Genomic DNA, 23,574 nt, shown 5'->3' with positions numbered 1-23,574 from the left:
CAATTGCGTTTCGCACGAAACTGCTTTACGGAATTCGTGCTGATAAATGCTGAGGAAGGAATTGGACTGAAGGAATTCAATGAGGTGCGAGTATATTAAATGCTCTAGGATTTTTACTGAAATGGATGTTAATGACACGAGGCGGTAATTATTGGGGGAATGTACATCACCAGATTTATGCACAGGGACCACATTCTTATTCTTCCAGTCAGAGGGCAGTGTAGACATCTGTATGGACTGTTGAAAAAGCTTTGACAATATCAGTGAAAAATAAACTTGTGTACACTTCAGCATTTTTTATGAGATACAATCTGGATCGGCCGACGAAGACACTTTTAAGTTGACAACCAGCCTTTCGACACCAACCGCATTAATAGCGATAGATTCCATTGGTAAGAAGTTGGTTTTTGGTATATGCGAAAATACTGTGGGGGTGCTCTTATGAAAATGAGTAACAAACACATTGTTCAGAACATTGCAGCATTCGCTTTGAACTACTGGAACACTAGATTGGATTAACTGGATGTGTTTCATTTTAGTACCGTTAATAATGCTCCAAAATTTACGGGGATTAGAACAAAGTAGCAAAAGAAGAGTTTTATTAAAGAATTCCTTCTTGGCTTTTGAAAGCGCAGTACAGAATTCTCTTAAATTTTTTATAGCAAGACCAGTGGTCTATTGTGGCTGTGAATTTTACGCGTCGAAATATCCGCTTCTCTTTGTTGCGCATGCGCTTTAACATGTTATATTAAACCATGGAGAGCGGGTACTTGATGAAACTTTCCTTTTGGGCACAAAACAATCAATAAGAGAGAAGAGTTTGTTTTTGTAAAACAACCAGTTGTCCTCAACCGATCGCTGCTCAAAACTGGCGAAAAACCGATCAGCAAAGACCTGAAATTCCCTCTTCATTCCAGTTACGTCTTCTTTACCGTAGTCTTGGATGACCCTTGTTTCTGTCTTGTTGGAAACCTTTGCCCATAGAGTGAATTATAGAGTGATCGCTGATTCCCGGTGAGTGACTTAAGCCGGAAACTAGGTCTGGTGTAGTGGTAAGTATTAAGTCTGGAATATTAGCGGAAGAGGGAGTTATGCGAGTGGGAAGGTGAACGAGCTGAGTTAAGTTCAAGTCCTGTCAAAAAGTTTAAAATTCTTTGCTTTCAGCTGATTGTGTTTTAAGGAAACCGAGTCTCGTTCCCACCCGATGTCAGTAAAACTGTCGCCAAGTAAGAAGAGGCGCGATTTTAGGTATCTAACGAACAGCTGATTGACAGCATCGTGCAGTTCATTACAGAAGGACAACGATGCAGTTGGTGGCCGATAACAGACACAAAAAATTATTTAGCGAGAATCAATGAGCACGCGCGCACACACAAGCTCAAGCGATGATACAATTCCAATTACATGGGAAGCAAGACTATCGGCAACCGCCAGCAGAACACCACCATCAGACCGGTAATCACGATCACATTGGTAAAATTTGTAGCACTTTTCACAGTCCGAAATTTCTTCATTTTTAACTTTTGCAGATAGCCATGCCTCCGTCAGACCAACAATCTCAGCAGAGCAGGAATCAATAACGGAAGACAATTCCACGCGTATATTCAGAATACTCCGTATATTGGACAGAAAAATAGAGGCGTCTTTTGTGCAGAATCTGGGCGGGCATAGCTACGATGCACTGGAAGTGCCAGCACGTGCAGTTACAGTGCCAACGCAATCATGCGCATCTACTGGTTATGCTGAAGCAATTTCGCGTATGCTGTCACTTATTCAGCAGTAAACGTACGCTTCTTTATCCATGATAAGTTTATTCGTGCGAAGAGAGTACGGCTTCCCGGCTACCTATGCAAATTGTGTTAGTTTCCTCCTTGAGTTTCGCGTAGCTCTGCAATAATCTTCGCTAGCTGACACACCAGTCCCCTTGAGCTTATATTTCTGCGCCCAGACTGCATCCCTGACTTCAGACGACGAAAACTTGATGATAGTTGGTCGAGTCTTTTTATCGGTGTAGGATCCTAACCTGTGCGCTCAAGAAACTTCCGAGTAGGAAATTTGTATTTTAAGGTGACGAGACAAAACCTTCAACAAAGGCCTTCTGACTGAGCCCATGCCTCAGTCAGGCAGTCCGGTATTCCAAAGAACAGTAAGTCATCTCGTCTCGACCTGTCTTCAAGATCGTCCAGTCGAGAATTGAGTGGCTGGCCTTCCATTCTGACAGCTTCGGCGATTAGACGTGGCGCATCATTAAGAGCTGCAGAACCGTCTGATTTGACGAAGGATTCAACCGCGGATAATCTTACTGTTAGGTTCGCGATGGTCTGTACTAAAGCATTCTGCTTTGTCTTTAGGTCGTCGAGAGCTTCTATTAGTTCAACGTGACAGCCGCTCAACGTTTTCAGAAAGTTTAGTGATAGCATGAAGTATTTCTTTGTTAGTAGGACCAGGGTTTAGTTCAACGTCACCGCAACACATTAAGAGCTTTGTAACAAATACACATTCGCACAAGCACTGGAGGAGCACACTTGGGCACGGTAGGAGCAGCAGGAAGACGTTGCTAGTCCGCTTACCATAGAGAGAGGGGGGTTTACTAACCTGCACAAACAGCAAGATCGCGTTTTTGAGCGACTGCATGGCTGCCGCTCAAGCCGTGCCCCCGGAAGGGGCGTAGGATTTCCAGGGCTCTTACATCCTCCTGCGTCGCTCCAGTCGCCAGCAGTGCTGTCGACCTGCTGACCATAGAAGGGATGTCCCCTTTAAAGCAGGACTGACGACATAAGGACGCATTATTGAAGATCGGGGCCGTCGGCAACGCTGGTGATGGACAGCCGGTAATCGCTGGATCCGTAGGTTGTAGGCACGTGCCAGACCGAGCGATAAACTGCACAAAAAGCAAGATCGGGTTTTTGAGCGATTGCATGGCTGCCACACCACCATGCCCACTTTGCGTGATGCGATTTTATTTTAAATTTAAGTACAGGCGCAAGGAACTGTTCACGTGCCTCACATATCGCAGAATGTTCCGCGTCGCTTGGCTTAGCGCTAACGCTCGTGTACGAGGTATATGCAAGTAACTGCATGTCGGGGTTCTGCACCGGCGCTTGCAGCATAGCAGATGCGTGCGGCCAGGCAAGGCGCGCAGCAACTCCACTACGCGTCTAGCCATTGCTGTACAGGAGCATGTGTGAGCTAGCTACTCGGTAACGCAGATATAGCAGCAACACTCAGCAGCAAGTTTGCTAAAGTCCGGGAGGGTTTGAAAGAAAGCTTTGCTTACTCTAAAGCAACACAACTTTAAGAGGAATATGATTTTAGCTATGTTGGTAAGTTACTCTTCCACAATACATAAAAAAGGAAGAAGAAGAAAGCCAATCTCACCGTGAGAAGACGCTTGGTACTAAGCCAGAAAAGCGTAAGAACAAAACATGAGTGGCGACGCCACCTTGAAATTTGCGCACCAACTTCGGCGTGACGTCATGGATTTTGACGCATCCTGCTAAGGCCTAGTTAACATTGTATTGGTAAAAAGTAGACTGCATTGTAGTCTAAAAGAATCAAAGACTGAACTTAGGAAGTTTGAAGACCTTTTACTGAACCCCAATGGCCGAAATGCCAAAAAAAAAGAATGCGCAGTTCCACCCGAAAGGCAAAGCACTGATTGCGATAGCAAATTATTAGATAGCTGTACGAATTAAAGATAGTAGTTTTATCGGCCGTATAAATTTGTAAACATTCGCTTACTAACTAAATTAACAATGATAGCATGTGTAAGCGCGACTCAACGAGGACGTAGAAAGAAACAGACACACAGAAACAGCGCTGTCTTTGTGGTTCTGCATCTTTCTACGTCCTCGTTGAGTCGCGCTTACACATTCTATCATGGATTCAAACCAACTAGCCCACCAACGCGTTTTGACTTAATTAACAAGCACGGTATCACGCGCGCACAGGTAAACATGAACACGTCTCGCTCGATGAGCGCGCAACTCGCTGTCAAAATTCTGGAGTGAGGAATGCAGCGAATTGCAAGTGAAGCAAGCGAATTGGCTTTCATGCATCTCTCGCTTCAACGCGAACGAAACGTCGAAAGCACAGCGCATTCAAAGTTAACGGCACTACGCGCACTCTGCAAACATCGCAGATCGCTTTGAAGATGAGGCCCGCGGGGGCGCGCACTTAGGCCACGTCGCAGGACACTTTCAAGACACACGAGCGCCGGCAACGCGTAGCTACGGTGTCCGCTAAAGGCGTCTACTACGGCGTCCGCGATTCGCGTGGCTAACGCCGTAGGAGACGCCGCGGTTGTCTCCACTCTATACGGAGTGGCGGACGAGGAGGACATCGAGGCCGGCAAACAACGCCCCTCCTCCCCCGCCTGACCCCCCTGCCCCACGCGCGACAGGACAGGGCACGCCATATTCGGGCCGCGTTCCTCGCTCCCGCACGCCCGATTGAACTGCGTTCGCCGGCTCAGCCTCACACGCTTTCACTCATACGGAACATCACGGCGACGGCAACGGCGACGGCAGTTAATGCGCCTGGAGTGTACATATAATTTCTATCGCAATAAAATGCATTGTCATCCACGATGTCACATAAGCTTACCAGCCCTGCGATTCTGGCGCGAAATTAAAAAATTGAATACTACTTTGACCGTCATTTAACTTCTAACCAATTTATTACCGCGAAATCAATGACCGAAGTGTTCTTTAAGGCTACTTGATCAATCTAAACTAATTCAGTGTTTCTCTTTAGTGTTCTTCTTTTACAAAGAAAATGCGTAGCCAATGGTGGCACCGAACCACGATCTCAAGACAACAGCGCGGCGGCCTAACCAGCACTCATACTTCTGTACGGCAGATATAGCTCCTTGAGACGATCGGCGCTGGCGGCAGTCGCATATAGTACGTGCGTGAGCGCGAGTTCTCGTTAAGCCAGAGATGCAGGATAGGACTAAAACCGCGCGAATAAGAGGAAACCTTACGACTATCTTTCGCTTGCGTCACGTCGCTTCGGGCACGTCACGGTGCCCACCTGGCACGCCTCCCCCCGCAAAAAGAAAGCCAACTAAAAAAAAAAGTTATGGGGTTTTACGTGACAAGACCACCATGACATTATGAGGCACGCCGTAGTGGGCGACTCCGGAATAATTTGGACCACCTGGGGTTCTCTAAAGGGATACTAAGCGAAACAATAAATCAGTTTAGACCAATGGAGCATTGTTCAAGAACCCTGCAGGCAGTCATTTCAAAAATATAGTTTGATTATTAGATGAGAAAATGAAGGTCCAAGGATCTGTATTTGAATTTCGCGCCGAAACCCCAGCGCCGCTACGTCAACGTGACGACAGGGATTCCAAAGTATGTTTTCGCATTTGGGCCGTGTTGGCTGAGTAAAGGTTCCCGAAACTTGCCATGTTTAATATTTGGTTCGTTTAGAACACAATGCAGTCAATCTGTACCGCTATATGTAATTAGTAGGCCCTAAACGATGACATCAAACTCCAAGATGTCACAGCCACCAGGTGCGGGAAGGCGTCGCCAGGTGCCACCAGGTGCGAGTAGGCGTCGCCACCCGTATTTCGTTCTTGCGCTTTTTCTGGCTTGCCAAACGTCTTATCGTTGTAAGAGGGTTGTTTTTGGTGTTGTAGAAAGGTGATTTACTGATGCAGATGAAATCATTTTTGTCTTTAGTGTCCCTTTAACGTGCACCAAAATATAAGTACACGGGTATTATCGCATTTCGCCCCCATCAAAATGCGGTGGCCGTGGTCGCGAGTCCGGAGTCCCCAAATAATTGCAGAGTCCCCCAATACGGTGTGCCTCATTATGAAATCGTGGTTCCGGCACGATTTCAATCACTCAATTTTTTGAGTGAATGACAGTGGTAAACCAAAGAGAGAGGTAGATAAATTTTATTGACAGCCGACCTGAGCTGGTGGTAGAACAAAAAGTGTCGCTGAAGCCAACGTTTCGACGAGGATACAAATACAAGTGCTCTTGAGGAAACGTTGGCTTCAGCGACATTCCTTGTTTACGAATGGACGACAGCGATCCGGCGCTGCAGTTTTGTTTACTCACCAGCCGTGGAGTTTCAGGTGTGAACGCTTCGCTGAATTCATATACACACCTCTAGTTTTCGCTCTTCGCTGTAAAACGATGGACGTTAGACGAGAAACCAGCTCTGGCACTGTAATACACGACATGACGCCTTCTCCATCGCATTGCTGCGCACGAGAACTGGGCTAGCAGACGAACTTTTGCGCGAATTTTTCGAGCTGATCTCACGGCGAAGGGAGCATCGTGTAATGTTGTGTAGTTTAGTAAAATGCGTTTAAAAACGTTCGTAAAACAAATAAATTTTCATTTAATTTACACAGATGTTTTGCGCACGTGCGGCTTGCAACAAACGTAAATGAAAAGAAACCATTGCGAATGCGCCAACCCAAGCCGGAGCCAAATCCAAAATCACATGGTCAGCATGTGCGTTTGCAGTGCCTTGCTCGGCACCACATCAGAGTATGCTTAGTTTTTGAGGGTTACTTTCAAATGTGGTCTACTTTACTATTTATCTGCCAGAAATATGACAGCTGTCCGTCATAGCAGAACTCACGGATCATGTTTGTGTACTTTTCGCTCGTTTTGAAAACAGCGTGATCTGTGTAAAGTGAAGTGCGGAGCAGCGCCATCGCATATCTCGGAATTTGCTTTGGAAAAGGACGCGAAGATCCTGGTATATAGCATTCAAGGATCATGGCTAAGTTCCTTTCGAGGATTTCTGTGCTTTTCACCCGGTGCTGCGCGCCCGCGCGGGGAGTCGGTATTGCGCGCTTCGGACAGTGTTTACCGAGCCCTCGAGGGCACTTCAGTGTGAACAGTGTAGCGCCGTTCTCGCTTCGATCATTTTCAACTGCAGCAGACGTTTCGAAAGCAACGGATGCTCAAAATGAGGAACCAGACAAATCTGCTGCTTCTGTTCAAAACACCGAAATGACAGTGGACGATTTCAAGGAGCTCATAACGAGTGATGAGACGAGACGACGGATTCACCTTGTCCTACTCGAGTACGTGAGCTGTCGTGACACTGTGGGACGCGTACCTTCTGTGTTGAGCGTTGAGGACATGGAGAAGCTGCTCGGTATCCGTTCTCCGTTGCAAAGGGCGAAGTACTTCAACTACCTGTTCAAGACTGAGATGGCAACGCGCGCTCTTAAGCGACGCAAGGAACAACGCAGATTAGAGCGGCTCGCGGCCAAGGAAGAGAAGTTGAAGAAGGCCGCTGAGGACGGCTCGATTAACCACATCCAGTACGGCATCGACAACACAATTTTTCTTTTCATCCGGGATCAATCGATTCACAGGTTTCAGAATTACAGACAGGTAGGGGCGCGCGACATTCTGCTGAGCTGTGGTTTATTCCTACTCGGCGATGCGCCGATAACGAAACAGTTGTGCTAGAAATAGCTCTTGCTACACACACGTTTTTAAAGGCAAACCAACCAGCCAACCAACATACATTCCTGTTGGAGAAACGAAGTGTATCGACACTAGGTTTCTCCTAGAGGAACGCATGTGATGCTCCATTTAATTTTAAAAGTGATACAGAGCGACCATCACCCCGATTTTGCAAATTTATTTTCTCAGCACACTAATATGGTATCTTTGTTTTATATTTCTGAAAATTCATAACAGAGTTTGCGGAACTAAGCTTCTTCATTATGATTATTAATTAAAGTACTATTAATATCACTTTAATGTGCATGCTGATAAAGGCACATGTGCAATATTCTTGGAATGTCTGTGGTACGATACTCAAAATTGGACGTCCGGCGGATGTCCTGATTTTGCAATTCTTTTTTTTCCCTTTAACAACCTAAATTATGACCTATCCCCTGTAGTGAGTTCCACACCATTAAAGATTGACCAACCAAGCTTGCTGCTGTAGGTCGCTGTGTTTCTCAAACTGGGGGCTTCGGGTGCTTTGAGCTCTTTGTTTCAAGACAGATGCAACAGTAGCCCATTGCTGTATGGCTGAGTCAAGTGGATGTTGAAAACTTGCAATAGGCACTGAGGAAGGTTTCCTGTGCACGACCATATTGTTGATCACTGGGCAGTTGTGAGCAAGCACTATAGTGGGGCAGAGTCAGTCTTCTTCGCATGTGCAGCATTCCAAAGAACACATTCGCGTGCATACGTTGAGTTGTATGGTAAACCATAGGGAATTTTCAGAGGATAGAAAGAAGCTTTCCTCTCAGGCAACAAATGGTGTTAGGTTAGATAAACGGACACACAAAAGAGAAGAGAACGGGACAGGGTACCACTCACAGTTGCAAGTGGTACCCTGTCCCATTCTCTTGTGTGTGTCCGCTTATTTGGCATCTTTATATTTTATAATGAACAGCTACCAACTAGCCCAACAGGAAGTGCTTTTAAGGTGTTAGGCTAGTTTGTGATCATCAGATTGTGCAGCTGTATATAATGTGCCACACATACTTGAACACACAATTTCCATTATAGAAAGCCACACATTCACTTTGTTAAGAGATACAGACTATTTGCCACTTTGAGCAGAAAGTCTCTTATCACATCATCAAAGCTTCGCTGTCACCATCATGGTAAAGAAAAAGCTGGCTCTACAAAATCGGACCGGCTCTAGAGTAACCCATGACATCAGTTGTTTGTTCACAGATAACTAATGAAATCAGAAAAAACATATTAATAAGTACAAACACAATTTCTGGTTAAAAAAGCATCGATTTCCAGGTAGCTCATACATGCACATATGACCATTGTTGGTCAACCTTATAGTGTATTTAGCTGTATGTGTTGACAGCTTCGAAGCAGTTTTCTGCTCTTTCACACACAACCAGCAAACAAATTTAGTAAAGGAACCACAAAGAAAAAAATTAACATGCGATAGGTGACAGATTACAATGAGCTTATAAGGAAGCAATAAATCCATAGCATCAATTTACGCACAATCCATGTGCAGATAAGCTTCCATGATGAATTATCAGGAATGCGCATCTTTTGCTTATATGGTCAGGTTATCCTTTCTTTTTGTACAACTTCTTTTGCATGCTTAGTTCTGTGCTCACTTATTGTCGTATAGACATATCTAAGTGTTTGCTTTTGCTGTATACCATGTGCAAGGGGGGCTCAGGTTTCTTTCAAGCGAATTTCTCACTTTTTGCTTGGGCCATCCAGCATCTTCCTGATGTAAACAAATAAATTAACAAGAATTGCAGTTATTGGCTTTTCACTAGAAATGTCCGACAAGAACCACAGTGGCTGAGGCATCAGTTTTCCTAGTTCTCTGGTCAGCCCATATACATTGTAAACTAAAGTATGTTACCGATTTTCGTACATAGTTGTAGTGTGCTTGCATTCTCTATGTGTGGTTCTGAATCTTTGTCTCACTCTGCAGGCTTATGCTGCCATGTTTGGGCAGACATTGGTGTTTGACCTGGACTACGAGCAGGAAATGACAAATCGCGAGTTGATCAATGCTGCTGACCAGCTGCAAGAAGTGTTTGCCGCAAACAGGCTCTCTACAGATCCGTTCAATCTGGTCTTCTGTGGTCTGAAAGGCGAGCAGTACAAGCATCACGTATACAAGGCCATACCTCACTTGGGCAAGCCAAGCTGTCTCATAACTGTCACTGAGAACAGCTACCTTGACCTGTATCCAAAGGAAAAGTTGGTCTACCTGACACCTGATGCAAGGCAGCCGCTCCGCTACAGTGATGATGCTATCTACATCGTAGGTATGGTCATGCCATTGTTTTTAAAGGAGTGCCGACACATATTTTCTATGAAGTAGAAAATCTACTGCACTCTTTTTGCACATCAAGGGGGATGATGGTCCTAAAGATTTTGTTTATTTATCAGCATATCTTGATGAATTTTGGCATGCAGGTGCAGCATTGAATGGAGATATCAAATGTCATCCTGTGACTGGCAATACGCCCAAGTGTAACAATAATGATAGTGACCAATATTGCTGATTTGACAATTACCACTGCCTAGGTGGAGGTGGGTGAGGGTGAGAATTGGGATTTTAGCAAACAGCCTATCTTTATCAGCTGCCCACAAGATTATTATTAAATCGAAGCTTTCTTTGCGAATCCCCTGCACTTTCCTGACCATGGCTGCTGGATGCTGCTGCTGCGTTGCCAAAGAGCTCACCGAAAAAAAGTAAAGCCACTTCCACGCAGTGAAAACTGTCAAAACAGCGAAGCTGGTGGTCGTTTTCTCAAGTTTGAACTTGTGTTTAGCGCAATTTTCATGAAAGTCTTTTGTCGTCATTGTTTTGCTAGATTTGAGCTTCGGTTCTGAATTGCGCACACTCCACTGTTGCGTGAGGTTGTGATCAAATCACAGTCTATCACACACCTTGCAGCTGTAGCCGCACTCACGGTTGAGGAATTTTCTCTTGAACCATCCATCAGCAGCCTCCAAGGGAGGAATTTCTCTGTGTCGACGTTTCTGCTTGGCCTTCTACTCTCGAAATTAGGTTTAGCTTGCCTATGCTGGCACTTGGCTTGCGTTGCCTTCTCTTGAAAGTGGGATTGGCTTGCTTCCACTTGCACTTGGCTCACGCTTCCTGTTCTCAATTCTCAGCTATAGTGGCTTCCCTCCGCTGGCGCGCTGCTTGCATGTTTTGCTCTTGAAGCTTGGGATTTGCACAACGTCGGTGCTGCCCATTTCGTGCAAGCTCACGCTGAGCGGAATTCATGTGGCGAAAGGGCACGCACTGGCGAAACACCTGCTCCCGTACCCTTCTTCTCCCCCCTCCCCCGGCACCCGCTCTGATTGGTCTGCTCCCATCCCAGCGGGGCCCCGCTCCTACCCTCAGTGTGCCCTCTGGCAGTGAGCTCCGGAACCAGGCCCTGCGTGACACGGGAAGGCGAAGGATCAACATTGAACAGCTCCGCTGTTAAAAAAATTTTAATTACGTGCCTGATCGTGGAATTGAACATCCGCCCCTGGCACAGCAGCCCGACACTTCAAACATTAGGCCACAGTCGCATCAACGCCATCTAGTTCTGAGATTATTGCTGTGTGTCACGTTGCATAACATGGGTGCGCCATATTTTCTTTTACACTGAAGATACAGGAATCAAATGGGCAAATTTACAGCAGTTGATTAACCGCTTCACATAGATTCCAAGATGGGTGTTGGATTTGCATAATTTTTATTGTTATTATTATTACTTGGTTTGAAAATGTACATACAGTGGACAGATAGAGAACGAAGCTAAGAAGCAGGCTGTAAATGGCCACCGAAAGGGCCACAATGCCTGCCTACTTTTCGAGAAGGTGGAGATAGAAACAGAATGGAAGAGAGGAAAAAAGAAAGAAAAGAGCAAACGATATGACAGGTCACAAAGACTAAAGCAGATCATCAACAAAGAATAGCATATGGCAGTAAGAACAGAAAAAAATCACCACAGGGTAATAACTAATACTACTCACAAACGAAGAAGGTCTTTTCACTGGAAAACAAAGAAAGTATGCTACAGATGGGAAGCCAGATTATTTTCTTCTAGAGAACAAAGGAGAGTGCAGTTAGCCTTGTTCCAACAAGGCACACAACCACTGCGATACAGCATTCATCAATGGTCATACACTGTAGGTTAAAAAAGGTTGCCTGCATTGTAGAAACGAAGCGTGACGGTAGAGCCACTTGTTTAGAGTTGCCGTATAGGCTCTATTAGGGCTCCCTAAAGGGAGCCTGTACAGTGACTCTACACTGGTTAACTCGACATCACCCTTTCCACTTTCTTTTCAGCGGCAGCTGTCACATATTACTCCTAGTTAGACTTGAGACTGGCTGTTATGCGCTTCTATGTTAGCGTTCATGTTTCTCATAACACACTGCCAGGCCTCAGCCAGCTGATGTCTTTTGTTCTATTTCGTGCTGCTGTATGTACATAAAATACAACCACGTTAAATGGTTGGTTTGTGCAGGTGCCATGGTCGACCTCGGCACCCAGATGCCATACTCCGTGGCTCGAGCCAAGAGACAGGGAATCAGTTTTGCTAGGCTTCCTCTGGACGAGTACCTGCAGTGAGTGTTTATATTATGCCTTGTGACCCGGCCATCTAATTTATGTCAGCCCATCTCCACTGGGGTGTGTTGGTAATTTAATGAGAAAGTTGCTAAATTTAGTGAGCTTTAGTCACTTTAACTACAGTATTACCTTTCTGAAGTCTTACTGACATTTTAGTGTAGTAAATAGCTAGTGATTTGCCTTGGTAAAATTCTTTGAGGCTTTGGCTAATTTTGGTGCCTCATATCCACATTATTCCAAGGGGATAGGCACTGTCATTTATCGCTGCTTTTAAAGGCTTACCAAAAGCTTATTAGTGAGCCATGTTGGTACACCAATGCACTCACAAAAAGTAACTTAAAGCTATATTTTAGAAAACATTAAAAGGGACATCTACAAACAGTAGGTAGTGTCCAAAACATGGTTATGTGTTTCCAGCTCTGAAATTGCTTTCAGCAAATCTGATTTGCAAGGAGCATTGCCTTTGATATTTATGTCTGTTACTCCAAGAAAGCAGTCACTGGGCACTGGATCGGGGGCACCACCTACTGAAACAAAGACAAAATTCCGAGCAAGTCATCATCATCATGTAGCAACTAAAAACGGAGCAATTTGGGTTGCAACCTGGAAACAAAGTTACCAATACTGCATTGTGCTGCCTTGCTGTAATACCTCGCTGAAAGGTTTGTCGAGGTGTTTAACGCACAGATTCATTTAGTATGTTCAGTCCACATTTCAATAACAGTGAGTTGAACTTGAAAAGAGCATTTGTGGATCTTTCTAAAAACGTGTGTACTATTTTGTGCCTTCTTGTTCCTTGTCCGTGCTACAACTTGCTCGTTTCAACATGAACGACCAACAAGCCTGCGCATGTTGTCACTCTCATTGGTGTGGTCGGAGGCAGTTGTGTTCCTTTGACTGTGTGAGCCGCTCAAGAGAGCTCAGCCACGCTGCTTCAGGCTCGCTAAGGCCCCGCCTCAGAGAGCCTGAAAGATGAAACATTTGAAGTGTATAAAGGTCAAAATTTGCAAGCAATAGTTTTATGAGACTAGATATATGCAGATTTGAAATAGTAGACGTGAAAGGAGGAATGTAAGCAAGATATACAAGTGTGTGCAGTATGTGAACAGACTGTTGTCCAAAATTGCTAGAGCTTGTTTAAGTGACTCATGTTCCTCTTATGGTTCTCAAGATAGTGTGAATGAGACTTTGTGGTGGAAGCCATTTGTACCTGCATTTGGCCTGCATTTTCCAAACTTTGCAAGCTTGTTACTGGTAGAATGTGAATGTTCACAAGCTACATGTTGCACCCAGGTGGGGCCAGTCGTCTTCCAAGACGCTCGCTCTGAACCACATCACCCGCATCCTTCTCGACATGAAGGCCACCAAGGACTGGAATGAGGCATTCAAGGCAATTCCCTCAAGGAAGCTCAAGACTGCTGAACAGCTTAAAGCAGAACAACAGTTCCGGGTCACCAAAGAACACAAGAAGGAGAGGTGACTTAATTAAGGTGGCTTTTATCTTAGATCACAGTGGTGCACAGCTAACTTTGCTTAATAGTACAAAGACAAGTACCAGAGCCCTTCTTTTGTATCAACTATGAAGCATGCATTGAAGAGGATACAAAATTGGGCAAGTTGGCACATGGAGCAGCCTTCACTTAGGACTCTACAACATAGCTGATGGTATTTTCTAGCTGCTGAAGGCTTTCAAGCCAAGCTAGGCTTATGTAGTTAGTCAAAATATAATACACGTAATTCAATTTGCAACCCTCAGCAGCAGCAGTAAATGCCATGTTTTTGGCTTAGTATATTTGTCGAGTAAATGTCAAACTGAAATTCATCCCAGTGGCAGACACCAAAAGTTTTGCGATAGTTTCTATGGGATCACTAATTAAATTGTTAATAAATTTGGCAACACAGTTGTAGTTGTGCAATTGAACCTGGTCAGGTCACAAGGCTTGTCGACCTAGTCTGACACAGCTTCCCATACCACTCTGTGGCTACATTTCGGTGCACAGTTGATATTATTCATATTTGTAGTTCACGCACAAGTCACAGAATCTTTTTTGTGGCTAGCTTGTAATTCATTTCATACACAGCAGGCAACGCAGGAAAACTGGAGCGTCTTATATCACTTCTCACATTCATGGACAAAAAATAGCACATTACATATAAAAGACAGGTATGAATCATGTAACATTAACTCTCGTACATTTATGCAGGAAAATATGCAATTATTACATCCAAGGCATTACAAATCTGGACCTACATTTAACACCAAATGAATAGAGATGTTTTTACAACCAGCGGCCAGTGTGCTCACAACTAAAAGACAGTATGTCATGCTAAATACCGTTAGGAAGAAGGGGCACTAATAATACATGTTTTGATGCAACCTTAATTTGGTAAGTTGTGAAGTGTGTTACATTTCAAGACAACAGCATCGCGAAATCTGCGGAGCAAGACTTCTATGACTGCACTACTCATGTAGCTCCTGCTGTGTACTACATGCTGAGCATGATGCGGAGTACGGTCCCCAGCAGTTATGAAACTCCTGTAAACTCATCCACAATCTTCATCTTTGTCAACATCAAAAAATGTGTAGGAAACATTTATACCTATGGCAACCACTTGTGGCTACAAGAGCAAACTTGCTGTCATGTTGTAAATACGGCAGAAAATTTAGAAATTTCTGGTATAGTTCAATAACTACCATAATGGGATCTCCTTAATTTGAAATTCCGTTTTGTTCGAACTGAGGCTGTGGTCTTGCCAAAATTATGTGTATTTCAATGTGCGAAAACGCCTGGTACTACTGCCATGCTTGAAACTATTGCTAATCCTGTGACATTTTCTTTTCAGGGTGCTGAAGAAGTTCAACTTGAACAATAAACAATAATCAAGCCTAAATAAAAGGTTGTAGAGACAACACAAAAATTTATGCATGTATCATTCCTGTAAGTCTTATAGTTGAATGACTTGCTATGCTAACTGCAAACATCCTAAAACCCTTAGATGTGGAGGTTTCAATGCCACAGGAGTCCCAACAAGCATTTTTGACTTTTCATGCTTTTTGTTCAGTTAAAATAATAGCGCTCTAAACTTCAGAAAAAGTACTGGCAGGTGCCAGAACACTTGCCAAGCAAACAAGAACACATGCACTGAACTGCAAATTTTTTTTGTGTGTGTGAGCATCATTGTCATATCCGACTTTATTGCTACATGATGTCAGCAAATTTTGCTTGATATCGTGACATCACAATGCTGCTAAGTTGGGCATTTTGAAACACTTTTAGCATCAAATTAATAAAGCCTGTAGGTGTTCATACCTGCTAAGCGTGATTCTTTCTCATGCACGATGCATGTGATACTAGTTTCTAGAGCATTAAAAATGTGTGTCAGTACTCCTTTAATGATCCATAAGTGCACTGCACGTTGCCATAGTTTCTTACAAATAAAGAAATTAAAGCAGATACCATTCTTGATGATTACCTATGTCATGTGAAGCACTCATGAAAGGTAGAGATGATGAAAATGTGTGTAAAGAGCGGAGGCGATGGTATAACAATTGCATGATGGCAATGGTGTGACAACGATGGCATGCCGAAGAAATTACTGTTAAAGTTATTGCAATGATACAACGACGTGCTGACGATGGCCTGATAACGAAAGGATGACAAAGATGGAATAACGACGATGGCGTGACAATGGGTAGACAACAGGGCAATCATTACGATAAAATCACGCCGATGGAAGGACCATGACGGCTTCATTGTGATGACAATGGCATGATGATGATGAGAATAACAGTGGTATGACGAGGATGACAACACAGTGACAACGGAGAAAAACGGGGGGGGGAAGATAACGAAAGAATGATCACAATGCCATGAAGGCAATGAAATTACAACAAAATGACAGCATGGCAACGTTATGTTGGTGGAGCTCACATGCATCACATGCTGCTGCAAGCCACCTTAATTTGCACTACTGTATCTAGTGTTTGTTTGCACTATTTCTGGTATTGGCCAATAGGCTACCCAAGCACCGCGAGCGGCGCCACTGCTCCTGACAGGTAGCGCCATCTGTGGCAGAAAAATCGAAACTGGGAATATCCACTGCGCATTTCTGCTGTGCCGCGCTGCAGCCGCTCGCTTTTTGTGCACGTGCAGGGCCTTCTCCTCGCGTTACACGTGCGGCGCGTCACAATGTATCGCCTTCAGTGCGGCTTCAGAAAGATCGGCCAGCTGGACAGCTATTTCAGGAAAGCCAACTTGTTAAAACGAGAAAAGCTCGTCAGTCACGTATACTCTGTGGAGCAGGCAATCAACAGCAACGATGCACAGCTCAATGGGAAATGTATTTCACAAGTCAGCGACAACATCATGTACGACGTGTACCTCGAGATGAGTGTCAGTCCGTCATATATGTTAAAAATACTGATTGTCTATACACACTGCGAAATGAAGCCGCGTACTCTCGACGTTCTTCCTTGTCGAACATGAAGCATATGTTTTAGTTGTTTTGATATGGCAGCCTTACAGTTGTTGTCGTCTGCCGTCGGGGACGAACGCTTGCGGCGTGCGAAAAAAAATAATTGTACGGCCATGGCATCCCATTGAAAAGCCTGCGAAAATACACTTTTGCTTTGCCCGTTGGAGCATCACCCACTGACTTGGCGGCGAGGCAGCTGAAATTTAAGCACTGGGAAGCCGGTTGAACTGATCACCTCGTTGATTTCGGCGGTCGCGTCATGCCTGCACTCAAGTTTTGTGAAAGTATCGGCTTTACAGGCCTATAAAACCTGCTGCGGGAAGGCGGTTCAGTGTGAGTGGTGCAGAATTAAAGGCGCAATATGGTACTAATAATAATATTTGGGGTTTTACGTGCCAAAACCACTATCTGATTATGAGGCACGCCGTAGTGGAGGACTCCGGAAATTTTGACCACCTGGGGTTCTTTAACGTGCACGTAAATCTAAGCACGCGGGTGTTTTCGCATTTCGCCCCCATCGAAATGCGGCCGCCGTGGCCGGGATTCGATCCCGCGACCTCGTGCTCAGCAGCCCAACACCATAGCCACTGAGCAACCACGGCGGGTGATAAGGTACTGTGCGCGTGATGCGCTCGCGTAATTAGCGGGCTAGTGAACACACACTCGAAACAGTGTGCTAGTGTTTATATTAGTAAACGTAATGTTGCCTTTATTTTCCCTTTATAGGGCAGCCTGGAGTATTGTGGCAGAGGTGCAAACTTGGAGTTGGCTTTGGAAATGCGCACCATGCCATGTTGCTGAATATTTGTAGAGGCAAGTTTGGAAGGCAGCTGCATTTGATAAGTAGTGGCAAATGGCTTCACTATCTCGCCCTTATTTTTTCTTCTTTCATAGCTGCAGTGGTCGTGCCATGAAAAGCGGAATTCTTGCGTTCGAGAAGGCAGATGCACCTGCAAAGCTGGCATTACAACTCAGTGCAAGCACACAGATGCGGTGTGCATTTACCTCAACAATAAAGAAGTAAATTCATGCACCAGCCAGCCCTATAAATGGGGCAAGCCAAGTGGAAAGCCAAAGAGACGCTTAGAACAAGATGTCTCGGACCTCTTCCCAAATGAGTTAGAAAAACATTCATGCTGTAGAATGCACTGCTTCACTGAAGTAACTGCACCAGTACTGAAGGTACGAGAATTAGGGGCTCGTTACGACACAGCAGCCCACGACACTGCAATACTTCGGACCGCGCTTTTCACTTCGGCGGGGCCGCTTTTGCCATAGCGGAAACTCAACTTCGCGCAAGAAGCCTTTTGACAATGTTCCCAGCTGGCGACACGACGCCCCAATGCCCTGGCTCGACTGAATAGCGCGGGTGTGCACGTGCAGTGGCCGCCTGCAAACTGGTTGCGCCTGGCTGCGCGGGCGCCATCTATCCGCAGTTTTGCACGGCTTGCTCGCTAGAGCAGCAGTGGGCGCTGTCGTCGCGCACCCACACTTGAGCTTGGGCTACCCCTATTGTAATCCCTATTGGGCTACCTTATTTTGTACTATTTCCGGTGTTTGTTTGCACTATCTATAGTATAAGCCTACATTTTTGGACACAAAATTGGTGTGACCTTGCTATAACCTTGGCTCCAACAAGGCAAAGAAATACTTTGCACTTTAAATAGGTTGTGGCCTTTCTTGTGCAACAAAGTATTGCAACCACAGCTCCACTACATAGTCCTATAACCCAGGACAGGAGCAGGACGGCTTGCAAATTGAAGCCGTGCCAGTAGGCTTTTAATCATGAAACCAATGTGCAGTTTCTGTCCTCATATTCAACTGTGCAGCAAATCTGAAGCAAATGAAAAATTTAGGATCTGCACACTTGCCCTGCTAGATCACTTTAGAGAACGGAAATGCTTTCTGCAAGTCATATTACCTTATTCCTCACTTTTTACAAAGTAATTCTGCACTTGGAGTGCACAGTGCAGGCATTACATTATGTATGTTCACCACTTGCCAAAATCTTCTTAGCAGTGGGCAGTGGCTAACGAGAGCCCAAGGACTTTCAAAGGGTGTGAAAACTTTATACAGCTTCAATGTCCTTAATGTACGAGTTGCTCGGATTTTGATATATATCTGCAAAACCTTTTTCGCCCCTATCTTAAAAGGGCAAAACTGGGTAACATCTTCACGAAATTCTCACTGAACTGAGACATCAGCAATTCACTAAGACAAAAAGTAAATTATGGGGCTTCGCATGCGAAAACTGTGATCTGATTGTGAGGCATGCGGTAGTAGGGGGCTCCAAAAGTTTGGACCACCCAAGGTTCTTTAACGTGCACCTAAATCTAAGTACACAGGTGTTTTTGCATTTGGCTCCCATCGAAATGCGGCCGCTGTAACAGGGATATGATCTAACAACCTGGTGCTTGGCAGCCCAACACTATAGCCACTAAGCAACCACGGCAGGCTCACTGAGACAAATAGATGGGGTATGTTTGCAATGGAATGGCTGCTAGTGTGGTGACTAAATTTGCTCAATTTGGTAAAAATTATTATGACACTTTAACTGAAGTTTTCCCCACCATATGCGAGCTTCAAGAGTTTCCACGACCTAACATCTTTATGCCTGTGGGAAAAGCAGCAGTTTTTGGGTAGTCCTCCAGCAAGCACTTGTCTTTTCCTACCACAGAGCATGCTTGATGCTAAATTGTATGGCATCAAATTGCAGGAAGTTGTCCCAAACAGTGGCTATCTAAAAATAAATGTGAAGAAAAAGATACCTAAACAATTTTGTCAAAATGGTAATAAATAAGTCATTGTTGCTTTGTACAAATTAAACTTGGCAAAAGTTTATATTACATATACATTTTCCAAGCAAAGGACCTTGCAATATTCCAGCAAATATCACCTTTCTATGCAAAGAATTTTTTGATATGTACTATATACACCTAGCGACTAACCCTAGTGCGATATCAAGGTTACTAGCTGGCCACTTTTGGCACAAAACATTACTCCCTGCGCAACCATTGGCAAATGATCCCGACCGAAGGATGTTCACACCTTGCAGGTAAGAACTGTAACCTTTAGAATATGCAGGATATCTTCTTATCAGTGCACAAGTGCTTTGAAACGGTTCAAGAAAGCAACTCCTGCTGAAATCTGACAAACCAAAGTTGTCATACGTGTCAGTGCCGCTTCCAACGTCCCAGAACTTGTGCGCAGATGTATCGGAATCCGTAGAAATGCGATGTTTCCGTGGTGCACAATATTGGTGCAATGTTGGAAACTATGAGCACTCATCGCACCAACCACGCCCCTTCTCTGGAGGTGCTTTGAAAATCCCCATGCATCAGAAACGGAAAAGCAAAACTGAATAAATAGTTCCCGAACAACCCAGCTACCTGTATCATCACCAGCTTCACCAGACATCACCAGCTACCTGCGAGTGCCCAGAAAGCAGCAAAATACAAATTTGAAACCATCAACAGCAGCCTATTGATGGGAACAGGCGCTACAGGAAAGTGCTGAAAGTTACATTTTTGAGTGAAATGAAATAGTACCTCTGACAACTAAAACGATAGCCAGCTAGCAAGCAGCAGTGATGTTCCAACTCTGCGTTTCTGCAGCGACTTGTTCAAATATCAATTAAATGTCCCTCACTTACATACTGGCAATCTCCCTCACCCATTTTCTTACACATTACTATTTGCAAGACTGCACTTTTTAAATGCTTGCAAACAACAGTAAAGACTTAGTTTGGACAGTCAGAAACATGTAGAGAAAGCCTCACTCTGCATGTCTTCATGTCCTTACTTTATGAAAAGGGGTGAACAACGAAGCACACAAGATTTGTCATGCTCAAAAATCACTTTACTTGCTCATAGCAGTAGCAAACAGCAGCCAGCTGCTGTATCGTCATGCACTTGCGCAGTGACAAGTATGCAATATGTCAAATAAATACATGTCAAAGTGAATTGGGCCGTACCAACTCACTTCTCTAGGAAGGAAAGACAAGCACGCACACTGTAGACAACATGCAAATTGATAGAAATGTTTTCCAAAAAAGCATGGAGACATTGTTGCCATCAGAAATCTCTGCAAAGTTAATCTCTTTTGATTTATGTGCAAGATCATGCAGTTGCAATTATACATATAGATCCCACGAGTAGGACACGGCAATTGCTTTATATTACACTTTTAAATTCCATCAAGAAAATAAGCATGAGTAATGAAGGGCAAAGCAAAAGGTTATTTGAGGGTAAACAAAAAACATTACTATAGTCAGTGACAACCTAGGAATAAAAGGTCATATGTATGCTGTCCAACAAGAACACAATTTACATAGATGTGCCAGCCACTTAGGTTTGCTTACGTCCGTAACATCAAGTGCTCTTTAGAGTTTAAAACAGCTGGTTTTCTCTGTACAGATCTGTCTTTGTTGTCACTTGGTTTTAAGATGGAAGCTGAATGTCTTGGCAATTTCATGGGCGATCCCGATATTAGTGCTCAGCCAAAGGTAAACTTTTGGCTTGAGACAACAAGCTTTTGCTTTCCAGTTAACCTAGCAATTGCATCATCAGACCAAGTCATTATGCTGTGAGCAGACTTCAGCTGGCCCGGCTCTTTCAGAGACGAAGGGCAAGTGCACTGTGTTGTTGTGGGTAGAGCTTGTACTCAATTATTAGGTTCTCATCGACTACAGCTGCAGCACTTCAGCTACCAACACCGTCATGTTACACTTGTACAGCTGACCAAAACAATTTTTGGAGCATAAAAACTTACAAAAAAAGGGGGGGGGGGATAAAATTTGTTTTTCCCTCACCTCAAACCCAAAAATTTCCAAGAGGAGTGTGACAACTGTTTGGAGAAGTAAACTGCATCAAATTAAATTTGTTCCCGCTCTGTGCTCCAAAACTTTTGAGGCTTGGGGGAATACCTCTTTTCTTCAACCAGAACTGATGACAGCTTGAAGTTTTTATTATATGAGCTGTATTTGAAATGAAGCTTGGTACCAGTCATCAAATAGCTGTCCATAGTGGCTTGAATATGAACGGAGGGCACATAATAAAATAAAAAGAAGACGGAAAGATAAGAAAAACACCAGGTTTCATCCTTGCGGTGCCACCAGCTAGGGCAGTCCAAGGGCATTCATTGAATCAGACATCACCAGGGCACATAGATTCAGCCTCTAATCAGTTAACAAAGATGCAAACAAACACACACACACACACAGGAACTTGTTCTTGCAACAAACCCCTTAGTGGAAACCATGCTCCCACATCAGTCCTGAACACCAAAGTTTGGAAATGTGGCCTCATTGACACCTTCCAATCACCGAAGATAAACAATCTTGATCAACCCTTGATGACGGCGATAGGCCTGAGCTTGATGCACTTGCGGCTGATGCCAGCCTCATGGCACGTGTTTACGACATCTGTCACATTCTTGTACGACTCTGGAGCCTCCTCCATGACCAGCTTCGGTGAGGCCACGCGAATCGAGATGCCCATCTCATTCAGCTTGTCCAGCACATCCTGGTAGTCAAGGTTTCGCCGTGACTTGGCCCGAGAAAGTGCACGGCCGGCGCCATGACAAGTAGTACCGAATGTCTCGCCCATGCCCTGCTCAGTGCCTGTCAGGACGTAGCTGCAGGTCCCCATCGTGCCACCAATCAGCACTGGTTGGCCACTCAGCTATTTTGGAGACAAAAAAAGGAAAACAAAAAACAGCAGAAGTGAGAAAGTAATTCGCAGAGTCTGATAACACATTTGAGAAAGGAAAAAAAAGTGAAGCGGCTGCATGGACTTGCATACAGGACACAGAAGCATGGATGCCTGCCCAAGGCAGCTCTGAGCAGGGAGATGCCAGCAAACAGAATAGGAAAGCAAGACAGTAAACTGCGAGGAAGGCAAAGACCAAGATGAAGATAGGACACATGACTTACTGTACAACTGACATCAGTAAAATGTCAAGAACAAAAAAAACAGCGCATGTGTAACACAGTTATAGTCAACACTTCTATGCAATCAGGAACAATGAGGGCACAGTCACACAGCTGTCAGGGTCTAGATTTTGGATATGGGAAGCTTCCAGAAATTCTCTTTGACTAGAAGAAAGTGTTCACAATTTCTGGAAGCTTTCCATTCAAAGGGCATACCCACTGTTATAAATGTGGGTGAACCTGGGAATGCAAAATCACATTCTAGTTTTGAGTTTTTAACGTATACTATTGGTACATATTACAAAGCAATGCTCAACTGCCCTGCCCACCTGGTAGTCTACGGGAATGAGAGGGTGGTGAGGAGGAAAGGCTCGTGTTGAGCCCTTGCGGTGCACGAGCAAGGTGCGCATCTTGCCATCCACCACATGCTGCTCCACCTTGGCAATGTTGTGTGACACGTCATAGATCACGTGCATGTCCAGGTCATCTGGGGTTGTGTTGTATGCTTTGGCAAATGCCTGCAGGCATAGAAAGCATATGATGAAATATATAATGGCACAAATGGCAGTTCTCATAAAGTTTAGGAAAGACATGAAATGTGGTTTATGAGACCAGTTAAGACAAGCATTCTTCTATTTTTTTCTTTTTCTCCGGTACAAGACTGTGATGCATTACAGGCAAAGTATGAGCGGTACACAGCCAGTGACATAGCCAGATGGGGGGGGGGGGGTTCACGCAGGCACATGCCTACCTCCTCTCCCATCCCCCCAAATTAGTAAGTATGCCACCTGGTAACCTCCGCCCCCCGTACCCCGTATAAAACAAAGACAAAAATTGTCCATAATAATGATGATATCCTTTATGAAGAACTACAATATATGTATAGTATGACATCGCAGATTACTTGTGGAGTCGCCAGAGCAGTACAGTAAAAGCTCGTCAATTCGAATTCCGTGGGGATGCTACAAAAATTCAAGTTATACAAAATTTAAAATAATGAAAGTGAGAAAAAAAAAAAAAACGCTCAGCTAAAGCGTGTATATAGATCGCCGTAGCGCGAGCGTGTGTACATATGCTAGGTCACGTTGGCGAG

The 23,574-nt window shown here is 44.5% G+C and overlaps 2 protein-coding genes across 2 annotated transcripts in view; one reads left to right on the top strand and one right to left on the bottom strand.

The window, feature by feature from the left end:
• Positions 1–6,456: 6,456 nt before the first annotated feature.
• On the top strand, positions 6,457–15,384 carry LOC139060776 (mitochondrial ribonuclease P protein 1 homolog). Its single transcript, XM_070539887.1, has 5 exons — positions 6,457–7,379; positions 9,427–9,766; positions 11,973–12,072; positions 13,370–13,552; positions 14,921–15,384. The coding sequence occupies exons 1-5, from the start codon at positions 6,753–6,755 to the stop codon at positions 14,955–14,957; spliced, it is 1,287 nt and encodes a 428-aa protein (XP_070395988.1). The 5' UTR covers positions 6,457–6,752; the 3' UTR covers positions 14,958–15,384.
• A 5,004-nt stretch (positions 15,385–20,388) lies between these two features.
• The window catches only part of RtcB (RtcB RNA ligase), a 31,046-nt gene continuing 27,860 nt past the window's right edge, over positions 20,389–23,574 (bottom strand). The window contains exons 10-11 of the mRNA XM_070539886.1: positions 22,811–22,999; positions 20,389–22,233 (exon numbers count right to left, since the gene is read on the bottom strand). Of these exons, the coding sequence (XP_070395987.1) occupies positions 21,895–22,233; positions 22,811–22,999 (528 nt within the window). The 3' untranslated portion in view covers positions 20,389–21,894. The remainder of the gene's footprint in view (positions 22,234–22,810; positions 23,000–23,574) is intronic.

This window comes from Dermacentor albipictus, chromosome 6, assembly GCF_038994185.2.
Source record: "Dermacentor albipictus isolate Rhodes 1998 colony chromosome 6, USDA_Dalb.pri_finalv2, whole genome shotgun sequence".
Taxonomy (NCBI): domain Eukaryota; kingdom Metazoa; phylum Arthropoda; class Arachnida; order Ixodida; family Ixodidae; genus Dermacentor; species Dermacentor albipictus.
This window is presented reverse-complemented; position numbering and strand designations above follow the sequence as displayed.

Bases quoted from the DNA above. Each gene is read 5' to 3' on its own strand.
- LOC139060776 (XM_070539887.1), top strand. From the start codon at position 6,753: ATGGCTAAGTTCCTTTCGAGGATTTCTGTGCTTTTCACCCGGTGCTGC. The intron at 7,380-9,426 runs GTAGGGGCGCGC...CTCACTCTGCAG, and splicing joins GGTTTCAGAATTACAGACAG to GCTTATGCTGCCATGTTTGG. The intron at 13,553-14,920 runs GTGACTTAATTA...TTTTCTTTTCAG, and splicing joins AAAGAACACAAGAAGGAGAG to GGTGCTGAAGAAGTTCAACT.